Source organism: Tursiops truncatus, chromosome 12 (assembly GCF_011762595.2).
Source record: "Tursiops truncatus isolate mTurTru1 chromosome 12, mTurTru1.mat.Y, whole genome shotgun sequence".
Taxonomy (NCBI): domain Eukaryota; kingdom Metazoa; phylum Chordata; class Mammalia; order Artiodactyla; family Delphinidae; genus Tursiops; species Tursiops truncatus.
In genome coordinates this window covers 40953208-40979065 of record NC_047045.1, presented here as the reverse complement: position 1 = coordinate 40979065, position 25858 = coordinate 40953208, and the positions used below count along the sequence as shown (strand labels likewise).

Here is a 25858-nt window from a genome sequence, read left to right as displayed (position 1 = left end):
ACTTGGTCATGATGTATTGTCCTTTATATAGAAAGATGCATTCAATTTGCTAAACTTTTGTTAAGAATTTTTTATGTCTATCTTCATGGGGTATACTGGTCTGTGGTTTTCTTATGTCTTTGCCTGGTTCTGGTATCAGGATAATACTGGCCCATAGAATGAGCTGGGAGGTATTCCCTACTCTTCAGTTTTCTTGGAGTGTTATGTGCAGAATCTGTATTATTTCTTCATTAAATGTTTGGGCCTCGGCTTTTCTTTGTGGGAAGGTTTTTAACTACACATTCAATTTCTTTAATAGATATAGGGCTATTCTGGTTATCTGTTTTTTTCTTGAGTGGGTGTTGGTAGTTTGTGTCTTTCAGGGAATTTGTCCATTTTATCTATGTTGTGCCATTTCTATTTGGTGTAATTAGAATAGCAGATAAAAGTTCAACTTTCCCCATATCTCCCCCCCCCCCCGCTTCCCCCACCACGTGTACCTCCCCAGCATTTCCAACCTTAAGACTTTCTAGTTAGTAAGAAGCTACCTAATTAAAAAAAAATCCATTCCAAATTGTTTATTACTTAATGGATTAATCATTCCAGGAGCATTTGCATTTCAAAAGAAAATAGAATTATTCATAGCAAAAATAAATAAATCGTTAATGGTGTTATTTCAGGCTTTGTGACAAGTAGGTAAGGGAAGTACTTTGGGAGATGCGCTTTCCTCTTTTTCAAATCCTCTTCAAGTACAAGTTTGCTATTTTCACTATTCTGCTTAAGTTTCTACCCAGGGAGTTCCCTTTGCCCTTTGGTTAACATAAGATATTTCACACAGCTCTGCAAGATCCTGCCACTTCTCAGGGTCATCAGAATCCATTCTCTATGCCCTGCTCTTGTACATCCCTGTCCTGGCCCTCAAAAGGGTGGACTTCTCTAAGAAAGCGATATTTGTGCCCAAGAGTGGCGTCCAGAAATGTGCATATAAAACCAAGTGCTGGGGTAGACTCAAGCGCAAGTTTGAGAGCCACGGAGGTAAGGCGCGCGGCTCCAGACCGAACCCCGGCCTCCGCATTCCCGCCTTGAGCTGTCGGGCGACAACCTTTACCCAGGCACCGGCGCTTCCCTCGAGCGGCGACCCAAACGGACGTGGTAAGTGTCCAGAGTCTGATGGGGCGGCGGGGAGGCCGCGGGAAGTGGCGGGGCTGGGCGCACTGTGTTACTGCGGGCTCCGGGAGCACAGCGCACTGTGAAAGAGGCCGCGGCGGCGGGGACTCGCTCGATGGGAAGAGAGAGGAACAAAGCCTGGCCCCGCGCGCGGCTCGAGCACTTTGACGCGCGGGGGACGCAGAAGCCGGGGCGGGCCGAGGCGCGGCGGGCGGAGGCCGGGCTGGGTTGGGCTAGGCTGGGCTGGGCTGGGCGCTGTGCCCGCAGCCCCCGGCTCTAGGCGAGCCTCGCGCGTCCTGCTTAGGAGCGCGGGGCACGGCGGCAGCATGGGGTGCGGCAGCGTGGGGTCCGGCAACTTGGAGCTGATTTTTGACAGCGTGGGGCACTTTGGCAGGTAGGGAGTTGGAGTGGGGGTGAGGAGGGAGGTCGGTGCCTGGGGGCGGAGGGGGAGCCGAGTCGGGGGAGGCGCCGGTGGGGTCTGTTTCTTCCAGTTGCGACGGGGTTCTCGCGCTGAGCTCGCGATCCGAAAACATTTCCATCCCTCCTTTCCCAGAGAAGTCGGGAGGCCTGCGTCCTGACTCCTGGCCCTGGCTGGGCTCATCCTCTCGAACTGTGGCGGCGGCACCTCCCCAGAGCAAGCAGTGGGCTCTGGGGCTCGCTTCGGGAGTGGTGGGTGCAGGGCTCGTCCGGCGCGCCTACCGCTTGGCAGGTGGAACCTGGGGCGCGCCGTCTGCGGGTGCCGGCGTCCGGAGCCCCGGCTGGAAAGCCAGCTCACAGGAGTAGAGGAATGCCGGTTCTTGGCGGCTCATTTCTCTAATCGGCCAAACGGGCTCCTCTTTCACTTCCCCAGAAGACTGCTGCCCCGCCCCGCCCCGCGGTAGAGTCTTCCTCAGTGCCTGGCAGGTATTGAATTGCTCCAGAAACAACCTTTAGCGGTTGTTGTTTTGTTTTGTTTTGTTTTCTGTTTATAGAAACCTAATATGTGCCAGCTACACAGTGCTTTATTTGATGCCCACGGAATCTTGCAAAGGGGGTGAATCCTTATCTTAATGATCGGGAAACTGAGGGACCCACAGGTCCCTCAGTCTGTGGGTCAAGGACCCAAAGCTACGGCAAGGTGGGACCTAGGTTTAACCTTTGTACGATTGTCACCCTCTTTTCATTTGTCAAGTTAATTAAAAAAATTTAAAGTGTATTCATTCATTCATTCATGGAGAAAACACTTCTCTGTCTTACCTGGAACGTTTTGGGAGGAGAGGTAGCTGGGTGAGGGGCCATACAGCGTGCGGATCAGAGGTTAGGAGCTCAGTCTGAATCCTGGCCTGCCACTCACCGCGAACGTGACCATGGGAATACTGTGCCTCAGTTTCCTATCTGCCAAGTGAGAATTATAATCATTCCTGCCTTTAGCTCCCTCCCAGGCTTGTGGTGAAGAGATGATGATGTGCTGTTCTCCAGGGTGGAAAGTTGCACAAAAAGTTGGTTATGATTCTCAGTGTCCACAAAAAAGAAGTGGTGGAGCAGGTAGAGGAGGGGCAGGAGGTCCCAGCTCTCCCCTGCTTCCTCCTGACACCTGCGTTATTGAATGCTGAGCTGTGCCTGGCTCTGTCATAAGTTCTTTGTATATGTCACCTTCTTTAACCTTCACTACAGTCCCATGATATGGGTGGCATCACTGATTTCACACATGAGAAAACCAGGCCTTGCGCCTACATCACAAATCTGTTAGTAGCAGAGCAGAATTGGACGTCCATTGGCCTTCACAGTCCATGCTGTCAACCATGGCGCTCTCCTGAGCACAGCCCTGGGACTCAGCCCATGTATTCCCAGGATCACGTTAGCAGTGAGTGGCAGGCCAGGATTCAGACTGAGCTCCAAACCTCTGATCTACACGCTGTATGACCCCTCGCCCAATATTATCTCATCTTAGACTCCTTGAAGAAGAATAGCATGGGGATTACAAAATCAGCTCTGGGGATGGATGTCTGAGTTCCGATCCTGACTTACCAACTATTAACCGTATGGTCTTGGACATTTGACTTACCACTTCCTCATCTGTAAAATGGGGGTAATAATAGTACTACAAATGTTTATTGTAAGCACTCCACCTTCAACCTCTCATTTTATCCTCACAGTAACCCTATGAGGTAGTAGTTACTAATGCCATTCTTTCCCTATGTATTTTAGGGATTAACTAAGATACTTAGGTGCTATAACAAAAAGATCCCTCAGTTGGATTTTGTTCCTCTCTGGTAACTGTGCAGGGCAGGTTGTGCTCCATGGGGCTGTCCAGGGACCCAAGTGGGTGAGGCAGCTCCGCCATCCGCAGCGCCGGGGGCAGCTGCTCCATGTCCTTACCCACATGGTCAAATGTGGCTCACCATGGTGGGAGAGGGGAGAATGGATTTTGAGAGACAGCTCTTAGCCAGCCACAATAATGTATGCAAAAGTCTTATTATTCAGTGAGTTCTCAATAAATCATGGCTATTATTACCTAAGTCCCCATCCTAGTGGGAAGGGTAGATTGTGAAAGCTGCTTATAGGAAGGAAAAGGGTAACAAGTCAATGCTTACAGCAAAAGGTGAAAATAGTGTACAATACTATAAAATATCACAGTACCCATATTTTCTTTGGCATTTGCTCTAATTGGTCTTTTTATTGTTTATAAGCAGAGTTTATTGTGTATTATTATTATTTAGTCTTAAGGAAACCTAGTTTATTGTGTATTATTATTATTTAGTCTTTTTTTTTTTTTTTTGCGGTACATGGGCCTCTCACTGCTGTGGCCTCTCCCGTTGTGGAGCACAGGCTCTGGACATGCAGGCTCAGCGGCCATGGCTCACGGGCCCAGCCGGTCCGCAGCGTGTGGGATCTTCCCGGACCGGGGCATGAACCCGCGTCCCCTGCATCCGCAGGCGGACTCTATTATTTAGTCTTAAGGAAACCTAGTGAAAGTGTTAAGTAGAAAACCCTAATTATCTCTCATTTCTCATTAGTCATTTCTAAGGTGCGGAAGCACTATCCTAATCACCTTTAAGAGAGGAAAGCAGGACACCTAAGAAGAATTAGGTTTCCAGGACTCGTCCTGAAGCCATATTGAAGTTACAAAAACTTCAAGGCTCAAGTCCCATGTTAGAGGGAGTTGAGGAAACCAAGATTCAGGCATCTGTGTTGGGGGATCTAAGAACCTGGATCTTTGAGTTATCTTGGGATAAAGGGAGAGATGGTTTAAAATTTCAGAGTTGGAATGTTGAGCCTTGTGACTGACTTAATCTATGGATATAGGTACTGGGGCCAATATATGAACCTTTTAGGTTTTTTTATTTTTATTTTGGTTGCATTGGGTCTTCGTTGCTGCAAACGGGCTTTCTCTAGTTGTGGTGAGCGGGGGCTACTCTTCGTTGGGGTGCGCGGGCTTTTCATTGCAGTGGCTTCTCTTGTTGCAGAGCGTGGGCCCTAGGTGCGTCGGCTTCAGTAGTTGCGGCATGGGCTCAGTAGTTGTGGCACGTGGGCTCAGTAGTTGGGGCTCACGAGCTCAGTAGTGTGGCTCGTGGGCTCTAGAGCGCAGGCTCAGTAGTTGTGGTACATGGGCTCAGTAGTTGGGGCTCGCGGGCTCTAGAGCACAGACGCAGTAGTTGTGGCACGTGCGCTTAGTTGCTCTGCGGCATATGGGATCTTCCTGGACCAGGGATCGAACCCTTGTCTCCTGCATTGGCAGGTGGATTCTTAACCATTGCACCACCAGGGAAGTCCCTTAGGTTCTTTTTTGACTTCACCTTATGAACATCATAATAACTAGCACTTTTATGCACCTACAGTATGCCACAGTGCTTTCCATGTATTAACTCTTTACATTCCCACAACAACCCATTTTTCACGTGAGGAAACTGAGGCTCAGAAAGGGTAAGGATCTTGCCCAAAGACCCAGATGGTAAGTAACCAGAGACAAGATTCAAACCATGGCAGTCTGGCTCTGGATCCATGCTCTTAACCACAATGGGATGACACTAGTTATGCTTCATTATACAGAATTATATAAATCTAGGACCAAAAGTAATCTTCTTCACCTGTCACCCAGATAGCATGAGTCTGTTTCCTGGGGGTTCTGATCATCTTTGCTTTTCCTTGCCTCTGGGTTTCCTGTCTATTGTGTCTGTATGACTCTTTTTCCATTAGTGTTTCTCTCCAGCTGTGGGCATAGTGATATGTTGTGTCTCTGTTGTTCTTTTTTTTTTTTAATTAAAAAAAATTTATTTTGCCTGCATCACGTGGCATTGTAGGATCTTAGTTCCCTGAGCAGGGGTGGAACCTGAGCCTCCTGTAGTGGAAGCGTGGAGTCTCTAAGTCTGTTTTTCTGAAGGGGCCTTAGGCTGGGGGGGACACCTTATGGACAACAATCTTTATAAGGGACAAAGTGATATGTTAGAATGCTAGACACCTAAGGAAGTAGGGTTTTGTTTTTTTCAGGAAGTTATCCTTGTAACAGGGAAAGGGAAATTCAAATTGAAAGAGCGCTCAAGACCTTCCCAGCACGTAGAAAGTATAATTATATGAACTAGCATGGTTTGTTTGGGGACTGCTAGGTGGCTTATTATTTATGGAGTATAAAGTATGAGGGTGAGAGAAGGCCAGTGAGGGGTACACTCACAGTCATCCACAAGAATATTTTCGATGTCATGCTAAACAGTTTGGGTATTAGGATCACTGTGGAGAATGAAAGGTGCATTGGAGGGGCAGGAGTTGGGGCAAAGAGACCAGAGAAGACCCAGGTAAGAGCCCTGGTGGGAGATAATGAGGGTCTGGACCGGAGCAGGGGCCGTGTGAGCAGGTAGGATGGGATAGTTTTAACCGGTGGAATTGATAGGTCCTCCAGGCCCTAAGGCATGAAGGAGAAGTGGGAAGGACCATGAGGGCCCCCCATGCCCTGCCCCTACCCCATATTTCTGGTTTGTGTGGATGGTGGTGCCCTAAACTCAGAAGCAGTTACACTCCAGGTGGGGCAGTCTTGGAACTTAGGTATTGAGATCCATTGGAGGCTCTTAACGCAAATTCATTGTGGGAATTCCAATAAGAAGCCAATAAGTGGTATTACATTGGTACATTAATGATAGAGGCTTAATGGACACAATTTGACACTTTTATCATTGTAATCATTGTTTTTGAATAGCTAGAAATGCTCATAATGTATATGTCTACACATTCCTATATATTTGTTGTTTTTTGAATGTTGGACCATAGTTTATTCCTGCAAGTCACACTGAAAAGAAAAAACAGCTAACATGGAGGTGGTAGGTGTATGCTGCTGTTAGAATCTTGCACCACTAAAGTTCTCCATGGCACAAATTATACCCCTTTTGTTGTCATAATAGATATACATAAATTTTTAAAATTTAGAAGTGCCAGTCTTTTTTTTTTTAAACATCGTTATTGGAGTATAATTGCTTTACACTGTTGTGTTAGTTTCTGCTGTATAACAAAGTGAATCAGCTATACGTATACTTATATCCCCATATCCCCTCCCTCTTGCATCTCCCTCCCACCCCTCTAGAAGACACCTTCTTGTCAGCATGGATTGGGTGGCCAACCAGGGCTGCAGCTAGATGATACGCACCATGTGGACAGATTGGGTGTGCCTCGGCAGCCACTCCAATCACACCTCAGCAGGGGCATTGCTGATACTTTTTCCTCTCCCTGGGTCTTGCAAATATAAGACTTCTAAATTGATGTATTATGTATATACAGAAAAGTGTGTACCCTAATCTACAACTTGATGAATCATCATAAAATGAACACATACGTGTTACCACCCCAGATCACCCCTTATCATGCCCCCTTTCTCTCCCCCAAACTCACTACTATCCTCACGTCTAACACCATAGGTTAGTTTTGCCTGATTCTAAACTTTGTATAATTGGAGTAAAAAATCACGTACTCTCTGTCTGGCTTCTTTTGCTCAACACTGTGTTTGTGAGATTCACACATATCGTATGTCACAGTAGTTTGTGGATTTTCATGGCTGTGTCGTATGTCATGGCATGAATATTCCACAGTTTATTCATTTACTGTCAACAGATATTTGGATTGTCTCCAGGTTGGGTTTATTATGAATAGTCTTTCTTGTATATGACTTTCGGAGCTCATGTACACACTTCATTGGGTATTTTCCTAGGAAAGGAATTGCTCTGTTACCTGAATGTGCATGTGGTCAGCTGCCAAACAGTTTTGCAAGGTGGTTGTAATAAATTACACCCTTGCAAGTTGTTTATGAGACTTCCAGTGGCTCCACAACAATTGTTAAGTATTTTGAATGTCAAACGTTGTATCAGCATATGGTTAAACCAGGGAATTCAATTTTTCGGAGCAGGAAGCTTGCTTGCTTATTTATTTATTTATTTATTTATTTATTTATTTATTTACGGCTGTGTTGGGTCTTCTTTGCCGCACGTGGGCTTTCTCTAGCTGTGGTGAGCGGGAGCTACTCTTCCTTGCGGTGCGTGGGCTTCTCATTGCGCGGGCTTCTCTTGTTGTGGAGCACGGGCTCTAGGGTGCACGGGCTTCAGTAGTTGTGACATGTGGGCTCAGTAGTTGTGGCTTGTGGGCTCTAGAGCACAGACTCAGTAGTTGTGGCGCATGGGCTTAGTTGATCTGTGGCATGTGGGATCTTCCCGGACCAGGGCTCGAACCCGTGTCCCCTGCATTGGCAGGCAGATTCTTAACCACTGCGCCACAAGGGAAGCCCCTCTCCTGGGAAGCTTATTAAGCTTGTATAGAGTCCTGGATCCCACCTCAGGCCTCCTGAGGGTGGGGCAGAGAAGACAAATCCTAGCTTCAGAGGCCTGCCAGGGTAGGTGCTCTGTTGCGGGGACTGTGTGTGAATGGAGAATGAGAATAGAACACTTGTGTGACTCTGTAGAGAACTCTAGTGACAACTGTGGGGTTCAGGTTGGCTGGGGAAGGACCTGAGGCCAGGAATATGGTGACAAACTAGAGAAGCTGGTGGGATTCAAAGACTGGAGCCCTGGACGGTGCAGGAGGTGGGATGAGTGGGAGGGACAGGGGGAGCTGGGAGGATGGGAGGCCGCGGTCAGAGGGCAAAATGTGAGCTTTTCAGCAGTGGAACTGCACCAGGTGATGAGACTACTTAGGAACCAAACCCAAACGCCTTCAGGGGCAGGTAAACTTCAGACAAACAAAATCTGTCTGCTGCTTGCGGGGGCTGTGTTGTACTTTGCAGTGTTGGAATTTGTGGGGTGGGGAGGAGTGAAAGACTTATAACAATGATGTATGTTACATTCTCAGTCATATTCATATAGGATGCCTCTTAGGTCCCAAACAGGATTTGGTTGCAAGAGGATCTGGTGCCCAAGTCTTTCATTGCCTGTGTCTGGTAGTTAGACACTGGCCCACCGCAGACTCCAGTCTGTAATGATCTAGACAGAGTGATTCTCCCTCTGTTCTAGACACCAGGAGCTTGCCTTTAGTGAAAGACTCCATGCTGCCCTTTTCCTCTGGCATCTCCCAGGCAGCATTTATAACTTTTACCATAATTTATATAACTAATCTCCTGCTGGAAGACATTTAAATTTCCAGTGTTTTCCAGTTACAGACTAAACTTGTACATTAACTTTGGGAGAGTTGATATCTTTATGATGTTGAGTATTTGTTACTCCAGGGAAGTAAAGAATAAAACTTACTCTCAAGGGCAGATGGTACTACCCATTAATCTAATATCTTCTAGTGTAGTAGAGATGCTTAGGTGCTTGATTTTAAAAAAAGAATTAGTAAATCTGAACTCTTTTCTTAAGTAAGATTAGCTTTCCACTTTATTTACATGAGTAATTTGCTAAGCAAAGATTGACCAAACTTCAGGTCACTGTCGGTTTCAGTCTGTAAATTTGGAGACCCTACATTTACTTTTAAAATTTTGAATAAACTTTTAATTTTTGGATAATTTTAGAGTTACAAAATAGGTGCAAAGAGAGTAAGGAGTGTCCCTGTGTGACCCTCATCAAGTTTCCCCCATTGTTAACACTTTATATTACCATGGGATATTTGTCAAAACTGAGAAACAGACATTAGTACGTTACTATTAGCTAAACTCTAGACTTTATATAGATTTCGTCAGTTTTTCCAGGAATGTCGTCTTCCTGTTCTAGGATCCAATCCCGGGTACCACACTGCATTTAGTTGTCATGTTATCCCACTCTTCTCTGGTCTATGGCAATTTCTCAGTCTTTCCTTGTTTTTTATGACCTTGACACTCTTTAGGCGTATTGACCAGGCAACCTATAGAATGTCTCCCAATCTGGGATTACCTATTGTTTTTCTTATGATTAAACTGGGGTTATGGTTTTTGGAAAGAAGACCACAGAGGTGAAGTGCCTGTTCATCACGTCATATGAGGGGGAATGTGATCACCCATACAACATCACTGAGGATGTTAACCGTCAACATCCGGTTAAGGTATTGTTTGCCAGATTTCCCCACTGTGAAGTTTCCTTTTATCCTACTGTGTTCTTTGGAAATGAGTCACTAAGTCTAGCCAAGGGGGAAAGAGTGGGAGTTAAGGTCCATCTTCTGTAGAGAGGGAATATCTACAGGTATTAGTTGGAATTCTACTGTAAGAAAGATTTCTTTCTTCTTTCTTTTTTCTTTATTTGTTCAGTCATTTTCTTATGTAAGTATGGTGTATTTGTCAGGGTTCTCCAGAGAAGCAGAATGAGTAAGAGATAGATAGATATAGATAAAGGTAAGAGGAGATTTATTGTAGGAATTGGTTCATGTGGTCCTGGAGGTGAGAAGTCCCACAATGTGATGTCTGCAAGCTTGAGACCCAGTGCTATAATTCAGTCCAAGTCCAAAGGCCTGAGAACAAGAAGCTGATGGTGTAAGTCCTGGTCTCAGTCCAAAAGCCCAAGAACCAGGAATGCCAGTGTCTTTGGAGAGCAGGAGAAGACGGATGTCTCAGCCCAAGCAGAGAGATCAAATTCGCCCTTCCTCCACCTTTTGTTCTATTCAGGCACTCAACAGATTGGATGATGCCCAACCCCATTGGTGAGGGCGATCTTCTTTACTCAGTCACCTGCTAATTTCCTCCAGAGTCACCCTCACAGACACACCAGAAATAGTGTTTTATCAGATGTCTGGGGATCCCTTAGCCCAGTCAAGTTGACATGTAAAATTAAACAACATAGTATAGGACATCATATCATATGACATCATATCATATCATATATCATATATCCCAAAGTATTAAAAGGATTGTCAGTGCAGGCTATCTTTCAACAGGTTAAAAAAATATATATGACATGAATGCTCACTAGATCTGATTTGCCTTCTGAATGACATAATTGTGAATACATTTTATTCAAAAGCTATCAGCATGTGTACTGCTGGAGTTCAAATAACTTTAAATGTTGTGAAACTAATTTTATTAATGTAGCTAGTGAGTGAATGGCACTTTCACATTACGGTGCTACCTCAGGTTTTAGCTTGACATTTGGAAAGAGCTTGCTTTGGCTTAAGATAGACTGAATTTATCTCCCAGCTCTTAATTCTGTGCTCTGAGCAAGTCACTGGCCTTCCCTGAGCCTCAGTTTCCCTCTCTGTAAAATGGAAATAAAAACTACTTCATGGAATTCTTAACAAATGTTTTATTTTATTTTATACTTTGGATTATACTGTGCTATTTATTTTGTTGCTCAGATTGTCTCAGCTTTGCCCTTTGGGAGCTCTTTCATACTGGTTCCTCTGTCCCCCTGACACGCCACCACGTTTTTTGTATTTTGAGTACTTCCTTACTTTCTGATACTGTAAGATGCTCCAGGCTTATTTTGTATTCTCCCTGTCCTGGTCTTAGAATCAGACAATTTTCCTGGTTCCTTTTATTGGAGAATGATATCTAGAGCCCAAGATCTGGGCACCGATGTGCTTGTTGCTCTTGGGATATCATCCCTTTTAGGCCCTGTTGACAGATATATACACATATGTATACACACATATCTATAATTATTTCTGTGTTTATCCCTTTATCCAAGCTAAGGCATAATGGAGACCTTTCATATTTGCATATGTCTTTTTTTAGCCCATAGGCCAGATATAATAACTTGATTTTTTTTTTCTCTTTGCAGATACCAGATATTCCTCTATTTTATATGTGCCTTCCAGAACATCTCTTGTGGTATCCATTACTTGGCTTCCGTGTTCTTGTCAGTGTCCCCACAGCATACTTGCAGGCCCCCAGGCAATGTGAGTCAGGTCCTTTTCCAAGATATCTCTAGTTGGAGGTTGGAGGACATCTGGACCCAGTCTTCCATCGGCCGTGAAGATCACATCATAGTGCAGCTACAGGACGGTGAGATTTGGGAGCTCACAAGCTGTCACAGGTTCCGGAGGGATGACAAGTCGAGTTTGAACTATGATTATAACGGCCGTAAGAGTAGCTTCCCTTGCTTGGATGGCTACATCTATGACAGGAGCAAGTGGCGCAGCACCGTGGTGACTGAGTGGGATCTGGTGTGTAACCGAGAATGGTTTGGAAGGCTGATCCAGCCTACATTTATGCTTGGAGTCCTGCTGGGAGCCGTGATCTTCGGCTACCTTTCTGACAGGTAAAATGAAATGTTTAGTATTGTTACATCAGTGTAGGGTTCATTTTCCTATCTGATTTTCTTAGGGGACAGGGAATTATGTTCAAAACTGTAGTCATTTTCATACCTCCTATCTCAATTCCTTGTTGATCTGTTATTTAGAGACACAAAATAACATAGTGTTTAGGGGATGGGTTCTGAAGACAGTCTGCCTGTGTTCTGCCATTTATTAGCTGTGGGACCTGGGTGAATTGCCTAACATGTGTTTTAGAATCTCATGTGTAAGCTGGCAATGAAAATAATAGCGCTCACCTCAGAGGGTTATTGCAGAATTAATACAGAAAAAGTACCTTGGACACATAACCACTCAGTAGTGAATTTTTTTTTCTTTAAATAGATTTGCTTTTTAGGAGGATAGTCTGGTCCTAAGCAATAATATCTATGAAATTGTGTGATATACCAGCCATATTTTTAAGAAATGCACATTAAAATGAATATGTAGCTCTTAAAATAAAGCAAAGTTCATCTCTATATGGACATGGACCACACTTTTCGTATCTGTCCTAAAGTACAGAGATGAACTTATTTATTTGGTCCCCATAGTTGTGAGTTTTACAGGTATGTGCTGGGCACTGGGAACCTAAAAACAACTGCTTAGGTCAGAAATCCTTGCCCTCAGGGTGTGCTAGTCAAATGGGGCCAACAAACATGTCCAAATAAAAATTATAGGACTTTGTTTTGTCCAGGGCCATACTAGAAGTAAAAGCAATGGAGGCAAAGACTGTGGAAGCCTAAAGGGAGGAGTACCCAGGTCTTTCCCCCCAACACACACATCCCCCCCAGGAGGTGGCATTTGAATAATGAAATTGGAGCAGAAGCGGAGTCTAGTTATTATTTGGTGATTGAAGTTATGTTTCAGTGTTTAAGAATCTTCTGCTTCATAACTGTCTTCCTGGGAAGTGTGGAAGTTAGGGTGTCAGTGGGGAGAGGAACAAAACAGGAGATGAAGAGGTAGATATTCCCTTTTGGTAAGTCTGTCAGTGCAAGATGCAAGGTGGCTACCAGAGTGATGGGGTCCAGAGAAGGTTCTTGTCTTTGACTGGAAGAGACTTAAACTGAAAGGGCGAAGTCAGAGGTGAGCAAAAGACAGAGGAAAAAGAAGTAATTGGTAGAATAAGGCCTCAGAGGAGGTGGGAAGAGACATGATCCTATACAAAGACTGCAAAATGGTATTTGGAGAGAAAAGGGTGTGGTCTCTGGAGAGGAGGAAAGAAGAGAAGCCTGAAGGCAGATGCAGGTCATGTTGGCAGGTGGGCAGACAAGGAACTTGTGGGGCTTTCTCTTTGATGGTCTCTATTCTCTGCAGGAGAGGGCTGCTCATCTGCTGAGAGTGAAGACTTTGTGGGTGGTACAGGGGGTTGAAAAATAGTTTTAAATGGCATTCAGGACTCAAATGAGATTGGGAACATTTATGTGCAGGGCCAACAATCCCTACTAATGCATGTGGGAGCAGAGAAGGCTGAGGCCATGAAAGTGACTGTTTCCAGTTTGCTTGCATACCCTCTGCTGCACTGGGCAAACCTGTTGGTTGGAATCTCAGGACTGTATTTTTTTTACCTTACAATTATCTGTCAGGGACATCTCACAGGGAGAAAATATCTGCAAATCACATGTCTAATGACAGTCTAGTATCTAGAATATATAAAGAACACTTATAACTCAACAATAAGAAGACAAATAACCCAATTTAAAAATGGACAGATGATCTGGATAGATATTTTGCAAAGAATATATACAAATGGCCAAAAAACACATATAAAAATGCTCAACATCATTAATCATTAGGAAAATGTAAATCAATGCCACAGTGGGATAACCCCTGCTCACTAGAATGGCTATAATCAAAAAGACAGGCAACCACAAGTGTTGCCAAGGATGTGGAGAAATTGGTGGGATTGTCAAACTGGGGCAGCCATCCTAGAAAACAGTTTGGCAGTCCCTCAAAAAATTAAACATAAAGTAGCTTATGACCCAGCAATTCCACCCCTAGGTATATATCCAAGAGAATTGAAACATAACTTTACACAAAATCTTGTTCGCAAATATTTATGGCAGCATTATTCATAATAGCCCAAAAAGTGGAAACAATCCAGGTGTCCATCAACTGATGAATGGATGAACAAAAGGTGGTATTAGCCATGCAATGGAATGTTATTTAGTCATAAAAAGGAATGAAGGACTATAACATGGATGAAGATTGAAAACATAATGCTTAGTGAAATAAGCCAGGTTATATATTGGGCAACTCCATTTACATAGAGAGAGTCCAGAATAGGCAACTCTGTAAAAACAGAAAGCAGATTAGGGGCTGTCAGGGGCTAGAGGGAGCAGAGCATGGGGAATGGTGACTCCTGGGTGCGGTTTCTTTTCGGAGTGATGAAAATGCCTTGGAACTAGATCGTAGTAAGAGTTGCACAACTCTGTGAATACACTAAAAGCCACTGAATTGTGTACTTTAAAAGGTTGAATTTTATGGCATGTGAATTACATCTCATTTTTTTTAAGTCTGCAGGCATATAATTGTTATTTGTTTGCTTTTTAGGCAAAGAAATGCACTTCCTAATTATGAAAATATAGGGCAAGTAAGCAGCTTATTCTAGTAACAGGATGTAGCAAGACTTCTGTTTTTAGAGGGGCTTAATAAGAGTTGTCTCCCCTTGGTGGGCTGAGCCAGCCCAACAGAGAAGATGATCCAGCAGGTCACAGAGCAGGTCCTGACAGGGAAAGGACAAATCTTCCCTCTCCTTGCTCCCAATCTCAGGTTAGGTGGTCCTTTGGGGACCACCCAGAGTGATCGAGTGTGTATATTAGCAGCTCAGGTGGAGACCAGTCACTGAAAAACTGACCTCTTGAAGAAATCATGTGTTAACTCATGATTTGCTCAAAATAAATGAATAACAACAATCAAATATTGATACATAAGGTATTAAAATATAGGTAGCACTTATCTTTCTTGAATTAGAGTGGATGTTTTAAACTGTTGCAGCCACACCTTGCTCCTTCCTCTGTGTAATTCTTATTTTTCAGGGCAGGAAGACGACTTGTCTTGTGGGCCACAAGCACCGGTGTATTTTTGTTTGGCATAGCAGCGGCGTTCACGTTTGATTATTACAGCTTCATAGTCGCACGCTTCCTTCTTGCTATCGTGAGTTGGGTTGTTGTTGGTTTGTTTTGTTTCGTTTTGTTTTGCCTCTTTAATTCCACTGCAGGACTTTTATATTAAACCTTAACTCTCTTAGTCTTGTTCATTTAGAATCTAGTGAGAGAGATCAAGGACTAATCTTTGTTCACTCCACTGCAGAAGTCTTTCTGTAGAATATTAATGTCCTATGCTTAGAATGGAACTCATTCAAATGAAAAATTGTTGCTTAGTAAGCAGAAACTTTACGTTTGACTCGATGCCTGACAGGTGATCCACATTCCACGATTACTAACAGCAAGGATTTGTGGAACATCACTTCCACTTGGCATTGTACTGGGGATTCTAGCCGATACTATAAAGCAAAAGAGAGAGAGGAGACAGGGAGAACAAGAGGGAGAGAGGAAGGCATAAGGGGAAAGAAAGGAAAAAAAAGTCATCATTTGTAGCCATTACAAATAATCGCTACAAATTGTTTTACTTCTGAGCAATTGTATGGGTCTAGTCAGGCTTTGTATGCACGAGCCAAACAGAAGGTTCAGTTGTATTGTTAAGAAAGTCATTTGTATAATGTGCAGGAAGAATGAGAACAAGAAGGCATCGGGCATTTCTGTTATGGGGAACAGGGTAGTAGAGTGGAAAGGGCATGAGTTTGAATCCCAGCTTTGTCATGTATTGGCTTCTCAACTGTATGACCTTGGGCAAACACCTTATCCTCTTCAAACCTTAATTCCTGATCTATAAACTGTAGAAAATAATACCTGCTTCACTGGGCTGTTACCAGAATTCATGTAAGCATCCACAGTTCAGTACCTGGCACGGACTTGGCACTCCCGACAAGGGTGCTATTACTGGAAGTGGACCAGAGAGTGAGGAAGCTGTTTGCACACTTGGTGAGGCTTCCAGACAGCTTCCAAACTACCAAACAACAGCAGCAGTGGTTCTGTTTGGAGGTCACTGGTCAAGGATAACCAGGTGAAGTTTTATCTTCAGGGAGAGCTTGTGATCTTGCTGAACACAGAGCAGGGCATGCATCCCCTCTCACCAGAATGGATGATCCAAGGGTCTGGAGAGAAGCCAAGGACTTCAGTCTCAGAAGAAGAGGTCACTGCACCTCCTCAGAGGGCAAGGTGGTGTATTCTCTTTTGGAGTCTTCATCGATGGCTGGGAAGGGTTCCTAGAAAGCCACACAGATGGCCAAGGGTAGGAGGATGCATTAAAAAAAATTTAGGAGAATTGAAGGTGTTGCCTCTTAAAAAAATGTACATATATCTAGGTATGTAGAGAGTTTTTAATACAAAAAATAAAAACCAGCAGTTCTGTCTCCACTGAGGATGGAATAAGAGGAAATGGCTCTGTAGCTACAGAGTGAGATTTGATAAGAGACCTTCTGGTGAGAATGATGGTACAACAGAGGCACAGACAGGACTTGAGAGGGTGTGGAGCCCTCTTTTGGAAGATTTAAGAGGATAATTCTAAAAATGTCGGTTTCAGTCTTGCAAAATACCATGAGTTGATTTCCAGAGCCAAGAAAATGAGACAGGCCACCCATAGAATACATCTGTAAAATGTGGCCTTAATTTTCTGTGGCTCCTTCCTTTGGTTTTTATGGGAAATGTATTTGTGATACAATTTTGAGTAGGGAAGATGCAGGCAGATTCATTCACTCAGCACATTTATGCATCTGCCTACAGAGTGTAATGCTAAGTAAACCTGACCAGGCTGTTTCAATATCCCTACATCGTAGAGCAAGTCAAGACCCTGACGGGCCATTTTAAAAACCCATACAATGTTGACGATGGAGGACTAACAGTGGAGGGGGTCCCGCAGCGGGGGATGGGATGGGGAGTCTGGAGAGTCAGGGGCTTTTTAGTCTGAGGGGTGGGTGAGAGAAGAACCTTCCAGGCAGAGGCAGCAGCAAGTGAGAAGGCCCTGAGACATGAAGAAACTGAAGGTCCCGATGCCTGGAGAATAGAGAGGAGGTGAAATACATGATAAGGCTGAAGGAGAGAGAGAGGACAAGGCAGGGCCTTGTAGGATGACAAAGAGTTTGCCTGGTTTCCTAAAGGCAATGGGAATCCCCTGAAGGAGTTCAGTGAATTCAGGGGTGAAGTGGTCATTTTGGCTGCTATGTTGGCGGTGGGGTCAGGGTAGATGTGAAGAATAGAGTGTTATCAGTGGAGGTGACAGGTATGAATGGTGTCAAGGAGGCTTCTGGAATTATTTAGGCAGTTGTGCAATGGATTGTTTGAACCCAGTGACAGAAGTAACCAGTAGGAAGTGGGAGTGAACACAAAAAGAACTGGCACTGAAAAAAACATTTTGGGGACTGATGTTATAACTTACTTTAATGGGGAAATTTGTAGTATTTGAAGGTTTAAATTTACCAAACAACTGGATTCTTCAGTTTGGGAGTCCTCATTATCAGGGTTCATTATCTGAGTCTTGCAATTGCAAGGTTTCGTGGGGAAATAAAAGCTGTTGCCACAGAATATGAAACTGACCATTAATACAATAGTCCCCATCCAGCACCTCTCTGCTTACTGCTAGCAGGCCAGCCTCTTTGCGACTCTGATGCAAAGTGAAATTGCAGATCTTACCAAAGATTCTAGATTACAGAAAGTCTTTGAAAGCAGTGGGGGAAAACTGCCTGAATCCTACACAGATCCCTTGACCAAGTGGGATCTGGCAGAGATAAACCAGTTAACTTTTTTTTTTAATTAATTTTTATTGGAGTATAGTTGATTTACAATGTTGTGTTCATTTCCTCCGTACAGCAAAGTGAATCAATTATGCATACACATATATCTACTCTTTTTAGATTCTTTTCCCATATAGAAACCAGTTAACTTTTGAAGAAATTAGCATCCACAAGGATAATGACAAGATGAGCCTTCAAAAGAGTATGATTCAAATATCAAAGGATTAAGAGAGGCCTTTGGAGAAATCAGTGGCACTCTAGAATAATTTTGCAAAAATTAATTTTACGATTTGTTTTATAAAAGTCAAATGTGAAATAATTTTGTAGGAAAAATTCTAATCCTTTCACCACCACCCCCCTCCACACACACACACAAAAATCCATCATTTGTTTCATTCTTTGTTTATTCCATGAGGGGTCACACATTGTTATTATAATCTAAATTTTGTTAAATTAAAGATAGGCCTATTTTGGGGGGCTTATCTGGTGGTGCAGTGGTTAAGAATCTGCCTGCCAATGCAGGGGACACGGGTTTGATCCCTGGTCCGGGAAGATCCCACATGCTGCAGAGCAACTAAGCCCATGCACCACAACTACTGAGCCTGCGCTCTAGAGCCCGCGAGCCACAACTACTGAAGCCCGTGTGCCTAGAGTCAGTGCTCTGCAACAAGAGAAGCCACCACAATGAGAAGCCAGTGCACCACAACAGAGAGTAGCCCCCCGCTCGCCGCAACTAGAGAAAGCCCACACGCAGCAACAAAGACTCAATGCAGCCATAAATAAATAAATTTATTTATTTATTAAAAAAAAAAGATAGGCCTATTTTCAAAATAAAGTTTTTTCCCCCATTTTTTTTATTGTGGTAAAATACACGTAACAGTATTTACCATCTTAACTATTTTTTTTTTCTTTTTTCTTTTTTGCGGTATGCGGGCCTCTCACTGTTGTGACCTCTCCCATTGGGGAGCACAGGCTCCGGACATGCAGGCTCAGCGGCCATGGCTCACGGGCCCAGCCGCTCCGCGGCATGTGGGATCCTCCCGGACCAGGGCACAAACCCGCGTCCCCTAGCATCAGCAGGCGGACTCTCAACCACTGCGCCACCAGGGAAGCCCCAATCTTAGCTATTTTTAAGTGCATACAGTTCAGTACATATTAAGTACATTTATATTGTTGTGCAAGCATCACCACTATCCATCTCCGGAACTCTTTTCATCTTGCAAATCTGAAACTCTATATTCATTAAACAATAACTCCCCATTGCCTCTTCCCCCCCCGACCCCTAGCGACCACCATCCTGCTTTCTGTCTTATGAATTTGACTGCTCTAGGTACCTCATAAAAATGGAATCACATAGTATTTGTCTTTTTGGAGTTAGCTTATTTCACTTGGTATAATGTCCTCAAAGTTCATTCACGTTGGAGCATATGTCAGAATATTCCTTTTTTAAAGCTGAGTAGTACTCCATTGTACGTATAGACCACATTTTGCTTATCCATTCATCTGTTGATGGATGCTTGGCTTGCTTCCACATTTTAGCGACTGTGAATAATGCTGTTATGAACATGGGTATAAAAATATTTCTTTGAGCTCTCACTTTCCGTTCTTTTGGGTATATTCCCAAAATAGGATTGTTGGATCATATGGTAATAATATTCTTAATTTTTTGAGGAATTCCCATACTGTTTTCCATAGCAGCTGTACCATTTTACATTCCTACCAATAGTGCATATGGGTTCTGATTTCTCCACATACTCACCAACACCTGTTATTTTTTGTTTGTTTGTTTTTTTGATACTATCCATCCTAATGGCCATGAGGTGGCATCTCACTGTGATTTTGATTTGCATTTCCCTAATGATTAGTAATGCTGAGCATCTTTTTGTGTGCTATTTGCCATTCCTGTATTTTTTTTGGAAAAATCCATTTTTGAATTTGATTGTTTGGTTAGCAGACGTTTGTTCCTGTCCAAAGCATCCATAAAACATTTGGTCCAGGCCAAAAGGTACTTGATATTTGGTCCTGTCCAAAACCGTTTGGCATAGACCAAATATGCTCATGGATGTTTTGGATAGGAGCAAATTTCAAGGACCTTTAGGTGTGGACCAAATGTTTTGTGGATGTTTCTGACAGAACCAAATATCCTGTAAGGGTTTGTTTTATTGTTGAGTTTTAGGAGTTCTCTACATATTCTGGATGGTAGTCTCCTATCAGATACATGATTTGCATATATCTCATTCCGTAAGTTGGTTTTTCACTCTGGTGATAGTGCCCTTTGATGCACAGAAATTTTGAATTTCCCTGAAGTGCAGTTTGTCTGGTTTTTTTGTTGTTATTGCTATTGCCTGTCAAAATGAAGTTTCAATCAAATCTTTTTTCTTCCCACTAGTTACCATAAATTGTTTGTCCCCATTTAAAATTTAGGATTTGATAATAAGGCTCTTCTCTATATAGATAAATTGATACACACATTTGCAAGGAACTGAGACATAAATTCACACTGTAAAGGAATATTTAAATGAAGCAAAAGGCAGTGTCTGACATTTATATCATGCATAACCAGTCAAGTTTTGCCATTTGGGGTGGACAGGGTGTGGGAAGATGAAAGGACCCATTTAAAGAAGAAGGATGGATCGGATTAAACGCCATTGTATAAATATGATACGGGTTTCAGAAAACAATGCTTTGTCATTTTCTTTCTTGCCTATGTGTGATTTGCAGAGAGATTGGACTCAGTAGTTACGTGTGTGACCTTAAATCTGGACCACCCTCCCTGCTTTGTTTTGCAGTCTGGAAGTGGCTATCTCGTGGTGGTGTTTGTCTATGTGACAGAATTTGTCGGCATGAAGTCTCGGACGTGGGCATCCATCCACTTGCATTCCTTTTTTGCTTTTGGAACCATGGTGGTGGCTTTGACAGGCTACTTGGTCAGGACCTGGTGGATCTATCAGATAGTCCTCTCCACAGTGACTGTCCCCTTTGTCCTGTGCTGTTGGATGCTCCCAGAGACACCTTTTTGGCTTCTCTCAGAGGGAAAATATGAAGAAGCACAAAAAGTAATTGATACGATGGCCAAGTGGAATAGGACGAGATCCTGTAAACTGTCAGAACTTTTATCACTGGATCACAATGGTTCTGCTGGTAATAAGCCCTCTCAAGTTGAGAAGCACACCCTATCAGATCTGTTTTATGACTGGAGAATTGGAACAAGGACACTTATTGTTTGGCTGATTTGGTTCACGGGTTGTTTTGGGTTCTACACCTTCTCCTTGAATTCTGTTAATTTGGGAGGCAATGAATATTTAAATCTCTTCCTCATGGGTAAGTGGTTAAATTACATTTAAGTTGTAGCCATGAAGTGAAATTTCTACCAAGTTTTGAGAGTGTTTCTATTGTCTTTTTTTTCTACCAGGAACAATACTGCCAACTACGTGATTATGGTCTCTTTTAGTGTTACACATGTATATATTCTCTTTAAAAAAATGCAAACAGTTAGAAAACTTGAGTCCCTCCTTCCTCTTCTGCCTCTTCTCCTTGTTTGCTTCCTTTCTTTAAGCCCATTGCCATCTCAGAACTATCTTTCAGAGGTAACTTCTATAACCTTTGGCTTGTACTTTCAGATCTCTTTTTATGCATCTCCATACATTTGTGCAGATAAACGTTTTATATTTTAACATAAATGAGATTATTCACTACATACTGTTCTCTGCAAGTTGCATTCCTTTTAATATTTAACATGTCTTGGAGACCTTCTGGTATCTTTCTACCTTCAAATGTCCTTAATTTAGGAATTTTAGTCAGTAAAATAACCTAAATACATGCAACTGTAATTTATGTTGTCATGCTTCTTTTAATTAAGTAGCAGGTTAAAATAGCTTCAGATACTGCTGTGATAGCTTGAGGCGTGACTCCTAGGGTAAACCAAATTCATACCAGACACGAGAGAATTATCAGAAATGCATTTGTCCAGCTGGTTACTTCCATGTAGCCTGCTGGTATTTGATATTATCCCCAGAAAAGTTTGCTTTAAAATTTTTATACATAGCTAACATCCCTTCTCATTAAAGTGCTCTAATGAGACACCTGTTTTTGTTTATTATAGCTCAGCAGAAATTATGAGATAAGTAATTTTAAGAAAAAAACTTTACTCTTTTTTTGGGCAGACCAACGAGTTTGTAAAAAGAGCCTATCTTGACTTCAAACACATTCTATGTGTCAATTGGAGGAAGGATGCAGTATTCGTAGAACAGAGCAGCAAATGGTAGGAGAATGAAGTAGGGTGGGGTGTGGCATAGGGAAGCTTAGGAGTGCTGGAGTTTTAGATCTTTATGCTATAGTCTTAATTTTGATGGAGATGTAAATTCTCAAGAAACCGGGCAATCTCGTAAATATAAAAATCTTTCCGAGACACATACCATGGTTTTATAGTCTCCACTGCCTTTGATTTTTCATGTCATTACCCTTGCCAGCAGCCCTCTGCCTGACAGGCGATTCTAGTCAACACTTCCGAGCTGTGAAATTTTTGAACAAGTTTTCACCTCCTGAGATGGTTTGGTGCTGGTGGGAATTTCAGCTTAGGTTTTGTGCTACTTGCAGGTGATAAGCGCTACAGTAGCCTGAAGGCATATCTTTGAGGTTATGTGGAGACAGGAGCAGAATGGAGTTATACATTATAAAGTAAAGAAGATAAGGGCACATGGTCCTAATCCCAGACAGATTGGGCCTCATTGGTTGCACCATTTCTATCCCAGACATAGTCAAGTCAAAATTTAGATGCAGCATCTATACAACAACTCAAGAAACATCAAGGTGGAATATACTTTAAAAGGTCTCTTCAGCTGTTTCCCAGTTGCTGTGCAGCTTTGCTAGACTCCAGGAAGTTGGTTGGTGGCCTTGCACACAGTACTGTAGAGAGGGGAGCCCTGAGTCAGACGTGGAGGGAACCAGACCTGAGGGAGGGAGGTTGCAGGAAAGGGGCCTTGGCTCCCAAAGACCAGTCCCTGAGCTGTCACTTACTCACTGGGCTCAAGTCATTTAATCTGAGTTGGAAAGTGGGGGTAATAATCCAGGCCTATTCCCATGAGGTTCTTTGGAGAATCATTGACTTATTTGACCTTGAAAAGTGTTTGATAAACAAACAAGCAAAAAAAAAGAGTAGAGTAATAGATGTACCTACTGATCGGGCCTGGAGGCACGGACCCTACAGCAGGGTCTGTGAAAGGGAGGCCTTTTCTCTGGAGTTGTTTATTTTCCATGTTAATGAAAAGGAGGGAGGCTGTCTCTCCAATGGGGCTCAGAATGTTATTTTTTTGTCTTTGCCCAGCCGTTTTTTTTTGTTTTTTTTCTGAGCAGCTGCAACTGAGTTTAATTTCTGATGTACTGCTAAGAATGTTAACTCAGAAAATATGTGTCCACCTGCAGAGATATGTTCCCAAAACTGTAAGAGACATGTAGACCCAGACCTGCCGGTCCAGGTGCTTGCAGCATTCTGTAGTTGAATGGGAAAATGCACATCAGTCCTAAAAGGCAGTGGTGGGTAGTGTCCTGGGATTAGGCAAGGTCCGGAGGGTCGAAAGAACGGACCTTTGAATTACGTGGACAAGCTGGGCTAGTAAACAGTGACAGTTTCTCAAAGGCTATTATTGGGTTTGGTCAGTTTTGCTGAGAGAACTTCTTGCTTGCTCCCTGATGCATTCTGGCTGATAGATGTAAAGCTGGCACTGAATTTTCTACTTTAATTGCTATGTTCGAAGTTACAGTACAAACATTTCCCCATAGTTCTGCCAAGCAGAAGAAGCCAAAGATCAAAAAAGATCAATGTTGCCTATTAATTTACATATTTATTCATTCAACCAGCCCATGCTCCAGTCACTGTGTTGTGTCCTGGGGAGCTTCCTGCCTAGTCCGGGATAAGATGCCGAAGACAGGTGATAAGTGCTAGGCAGATTATGTGAGCATTAGCGCACGTCACAGCAAACATCCTGCCCGCTCCAGTGAGTTTAAAAGTCGTGGGGCTTGCTGCCTCTCAGGCAGTTGTTAGTTCTTAGAAGCCCCTGGCAGCAGAGAGAGGGCTGAGCATTCCTTTTGGGGGGCATAGGGAAGCTCTTTAGAAGGCAGGGTCCCCTTGTTAGAAGGCAGGGTCCCCTTGTTCAGTTGGACACTGTGGCTATTGAGATGTATCATTTTGCTCCATGACAGGTGCAGTGGAAATTCCTGCCTACATCTTTGTGTGCTTTGGGATGGACCATGTGGGGAGAAGAAACATTCTGGTTTTCTCCCTTCTCTCAAGTGCACTGACCAATGGTGTGATTATGGTGATCCCCAAGGTGAGTTACTTTATGTGTTATTTAGGGAATGGTTAGTTATACTATGACAGTGTGATGGGAGCATTTTCAGCTTAGGAATATGAAGATGAATTAAGACATATGGATAGAGTATATGCTGTACATAGTATTTTAAATGTTTTCTTTAAAAGTGATTCTTTCTCTGTTGAGAAAGTTTGAAAATAGTTGAAGATAGTTGAAGATAGTTGAAAATTTAAGGAAAAAAAGAAATGTGGGGCGGGGGTAGGGGGAAAAGCCTATAATCCCACTTCCGAGAGATGGCCACGGTTGTATCTTGCCAACCTGATCATCCTGAGTGAGAAGAGTGGATTGCACCTTCCAGTAGTTATCGTCATCTTAAACTTTTATTCATTCATGAGAGATCTATCCAGCATCTAGTATGTGCCAGGTTCTTTTCTAGGTGCTGAGGATGTGCAGTAAGTCAAGTTTCTCTGAGTATAATAAAGAAAAGCAAAATAGGATGAGGGATGGAGAATGACTGTGTATGGAGGGGGAACACACATGTGAACTATTTTATTTTATCTAAGGTGACTGAGGATGGTGTGCCTCTCAGAGAAGGTGATATTTGATCAGAAACCTGGAGGGAGGAAGCCATGGAGACAGCTGAAAGATATGATGAGTCTTATGTTCAGGATTGGTCCAGTTTAAGTAGTCTTGTTTTTTTTTTTTCCACTGTGGTAGATTAGTAGTTTCCAATTTCTAGTGTGCATAAATCCCCCGAGGAGCTTGTTTTTAAAATTCAATTTCTTAGTGAGAAACAGTGCCATAAACTACTGAAACGACTTTCACGTTCCTGTATTTTGGCAAACTCCATCCCCTAGAATACCTCTTGCACCCAGAAGTGCTCTTCTCTTTCCCCCCAAAATGGAAAACCTGTATTTTCATTCTCAATATGGAAAATGTGGTCACTATGACAATACTTTAAAATACTTTGTTTTAAATCGATTTAATAATTATTAAGCAATAGTATCTCAACATTTAGATCAAGGCATTTTAAGTTTTGCATATTGTTTGAAATTTAACTTAAGCTAACCAGTGACTTCCTTTTATAGTAACGCTTCACTTTGGTGAATCAAATGTTTTAATGTATTGACGTTTCCAGCTGATTGATATATACGACTGATACACATCAGTTAAAACTGCTTAAGACAAGGAGGTCTCTGCCAATTTGAGGGAGCTTCATCCACACCCTTTTTGTTTGTGTTTTTAAGTAGCTTGCAGTTATATTTGTTGAGTTGATGGCAGCTGTCTTTGAGCGGTGAAGATTTAGGGAAACCCTAGAACCTTCAGGTTCTACGGTGGTTAAGCCCCAGTGGCAATGTGGAAGACAGGAAAGTGGCTGATGGGGATTTCTAGAAATAGAGTACTAACCCTTAGCCACAAATTTTTCCCCTCTAATAACACTTCTCTCCAAATGGTAATGTCACAATACAAAATTTTTAAGTCCCATTAATTCATCCAACAAATATCGTCTACAATAGTAATTAAGGTGGCAAGGTGACATTGGTTGCCTTAGTAGAGGCACCACCAAATCTCAGTAACTTCACATCATAGACATTTATTTCTTGCTCATAGAAAGTTCGATGTGGGTGTACCTCGTTGGTGGCTGTGGGAGTGGTGAAGGGGGTGTTCGGCTCCATGGAATCATTCAGGGACTCGGGTTGACAGAGGTGCTGCCACTCCTCACACATGAGCTCCAAGGTCACCTGGGTCTCAACACCCAGCTGGCAGACAGAGGAGGAGAGAAAAGATCGACTGTGGGAGGTCTCTGAGAACCACTGCAGGAAATAGAACATGTCAGGGACGACAGCAGAAACCATCTGGGAGGGTCTCATTCCAAAGTGTCTCTCCCCAAATAGCTTTTCTTATTTGGTAATTC

The 25858-nt window shown here is 43.1% G+C and overlaps 1 protein-coding gene across 1 annotated transcript in view; it reads left to right on the top strand.

Annotated features, from left to right (window-relative positions):
- Positions 1-1418: 1418 nt before the first annotated feature.
- SLC22A16 (solute carrier family 22 member 16) overlaps positions 1419-25858 on the top strand; it is a 33232-nt gene continuing 8792 nt past the window's right edge. The window contains exons 1-5 of the mRNA XM_019929210.3: positions 1419-1540; positions 11277-11756; positions 14823-14940; positions 20425-20956; positions 23834-23961. Coding sequence (XP_019784769.3) covers positions 1473-1540; positions 11277-11756; positions 14823-14940; positions 20425-20956; positions 23834-23961 — 1326 coding nt within the window. The 5' untranslated portion in view covers positions 1419-1472. The remainder of the gene's footprint in view (positions 1541-11276; positions 11757-14822; positions 14941-20424; positions 20957-23833; positions 23962-25858) is intronic.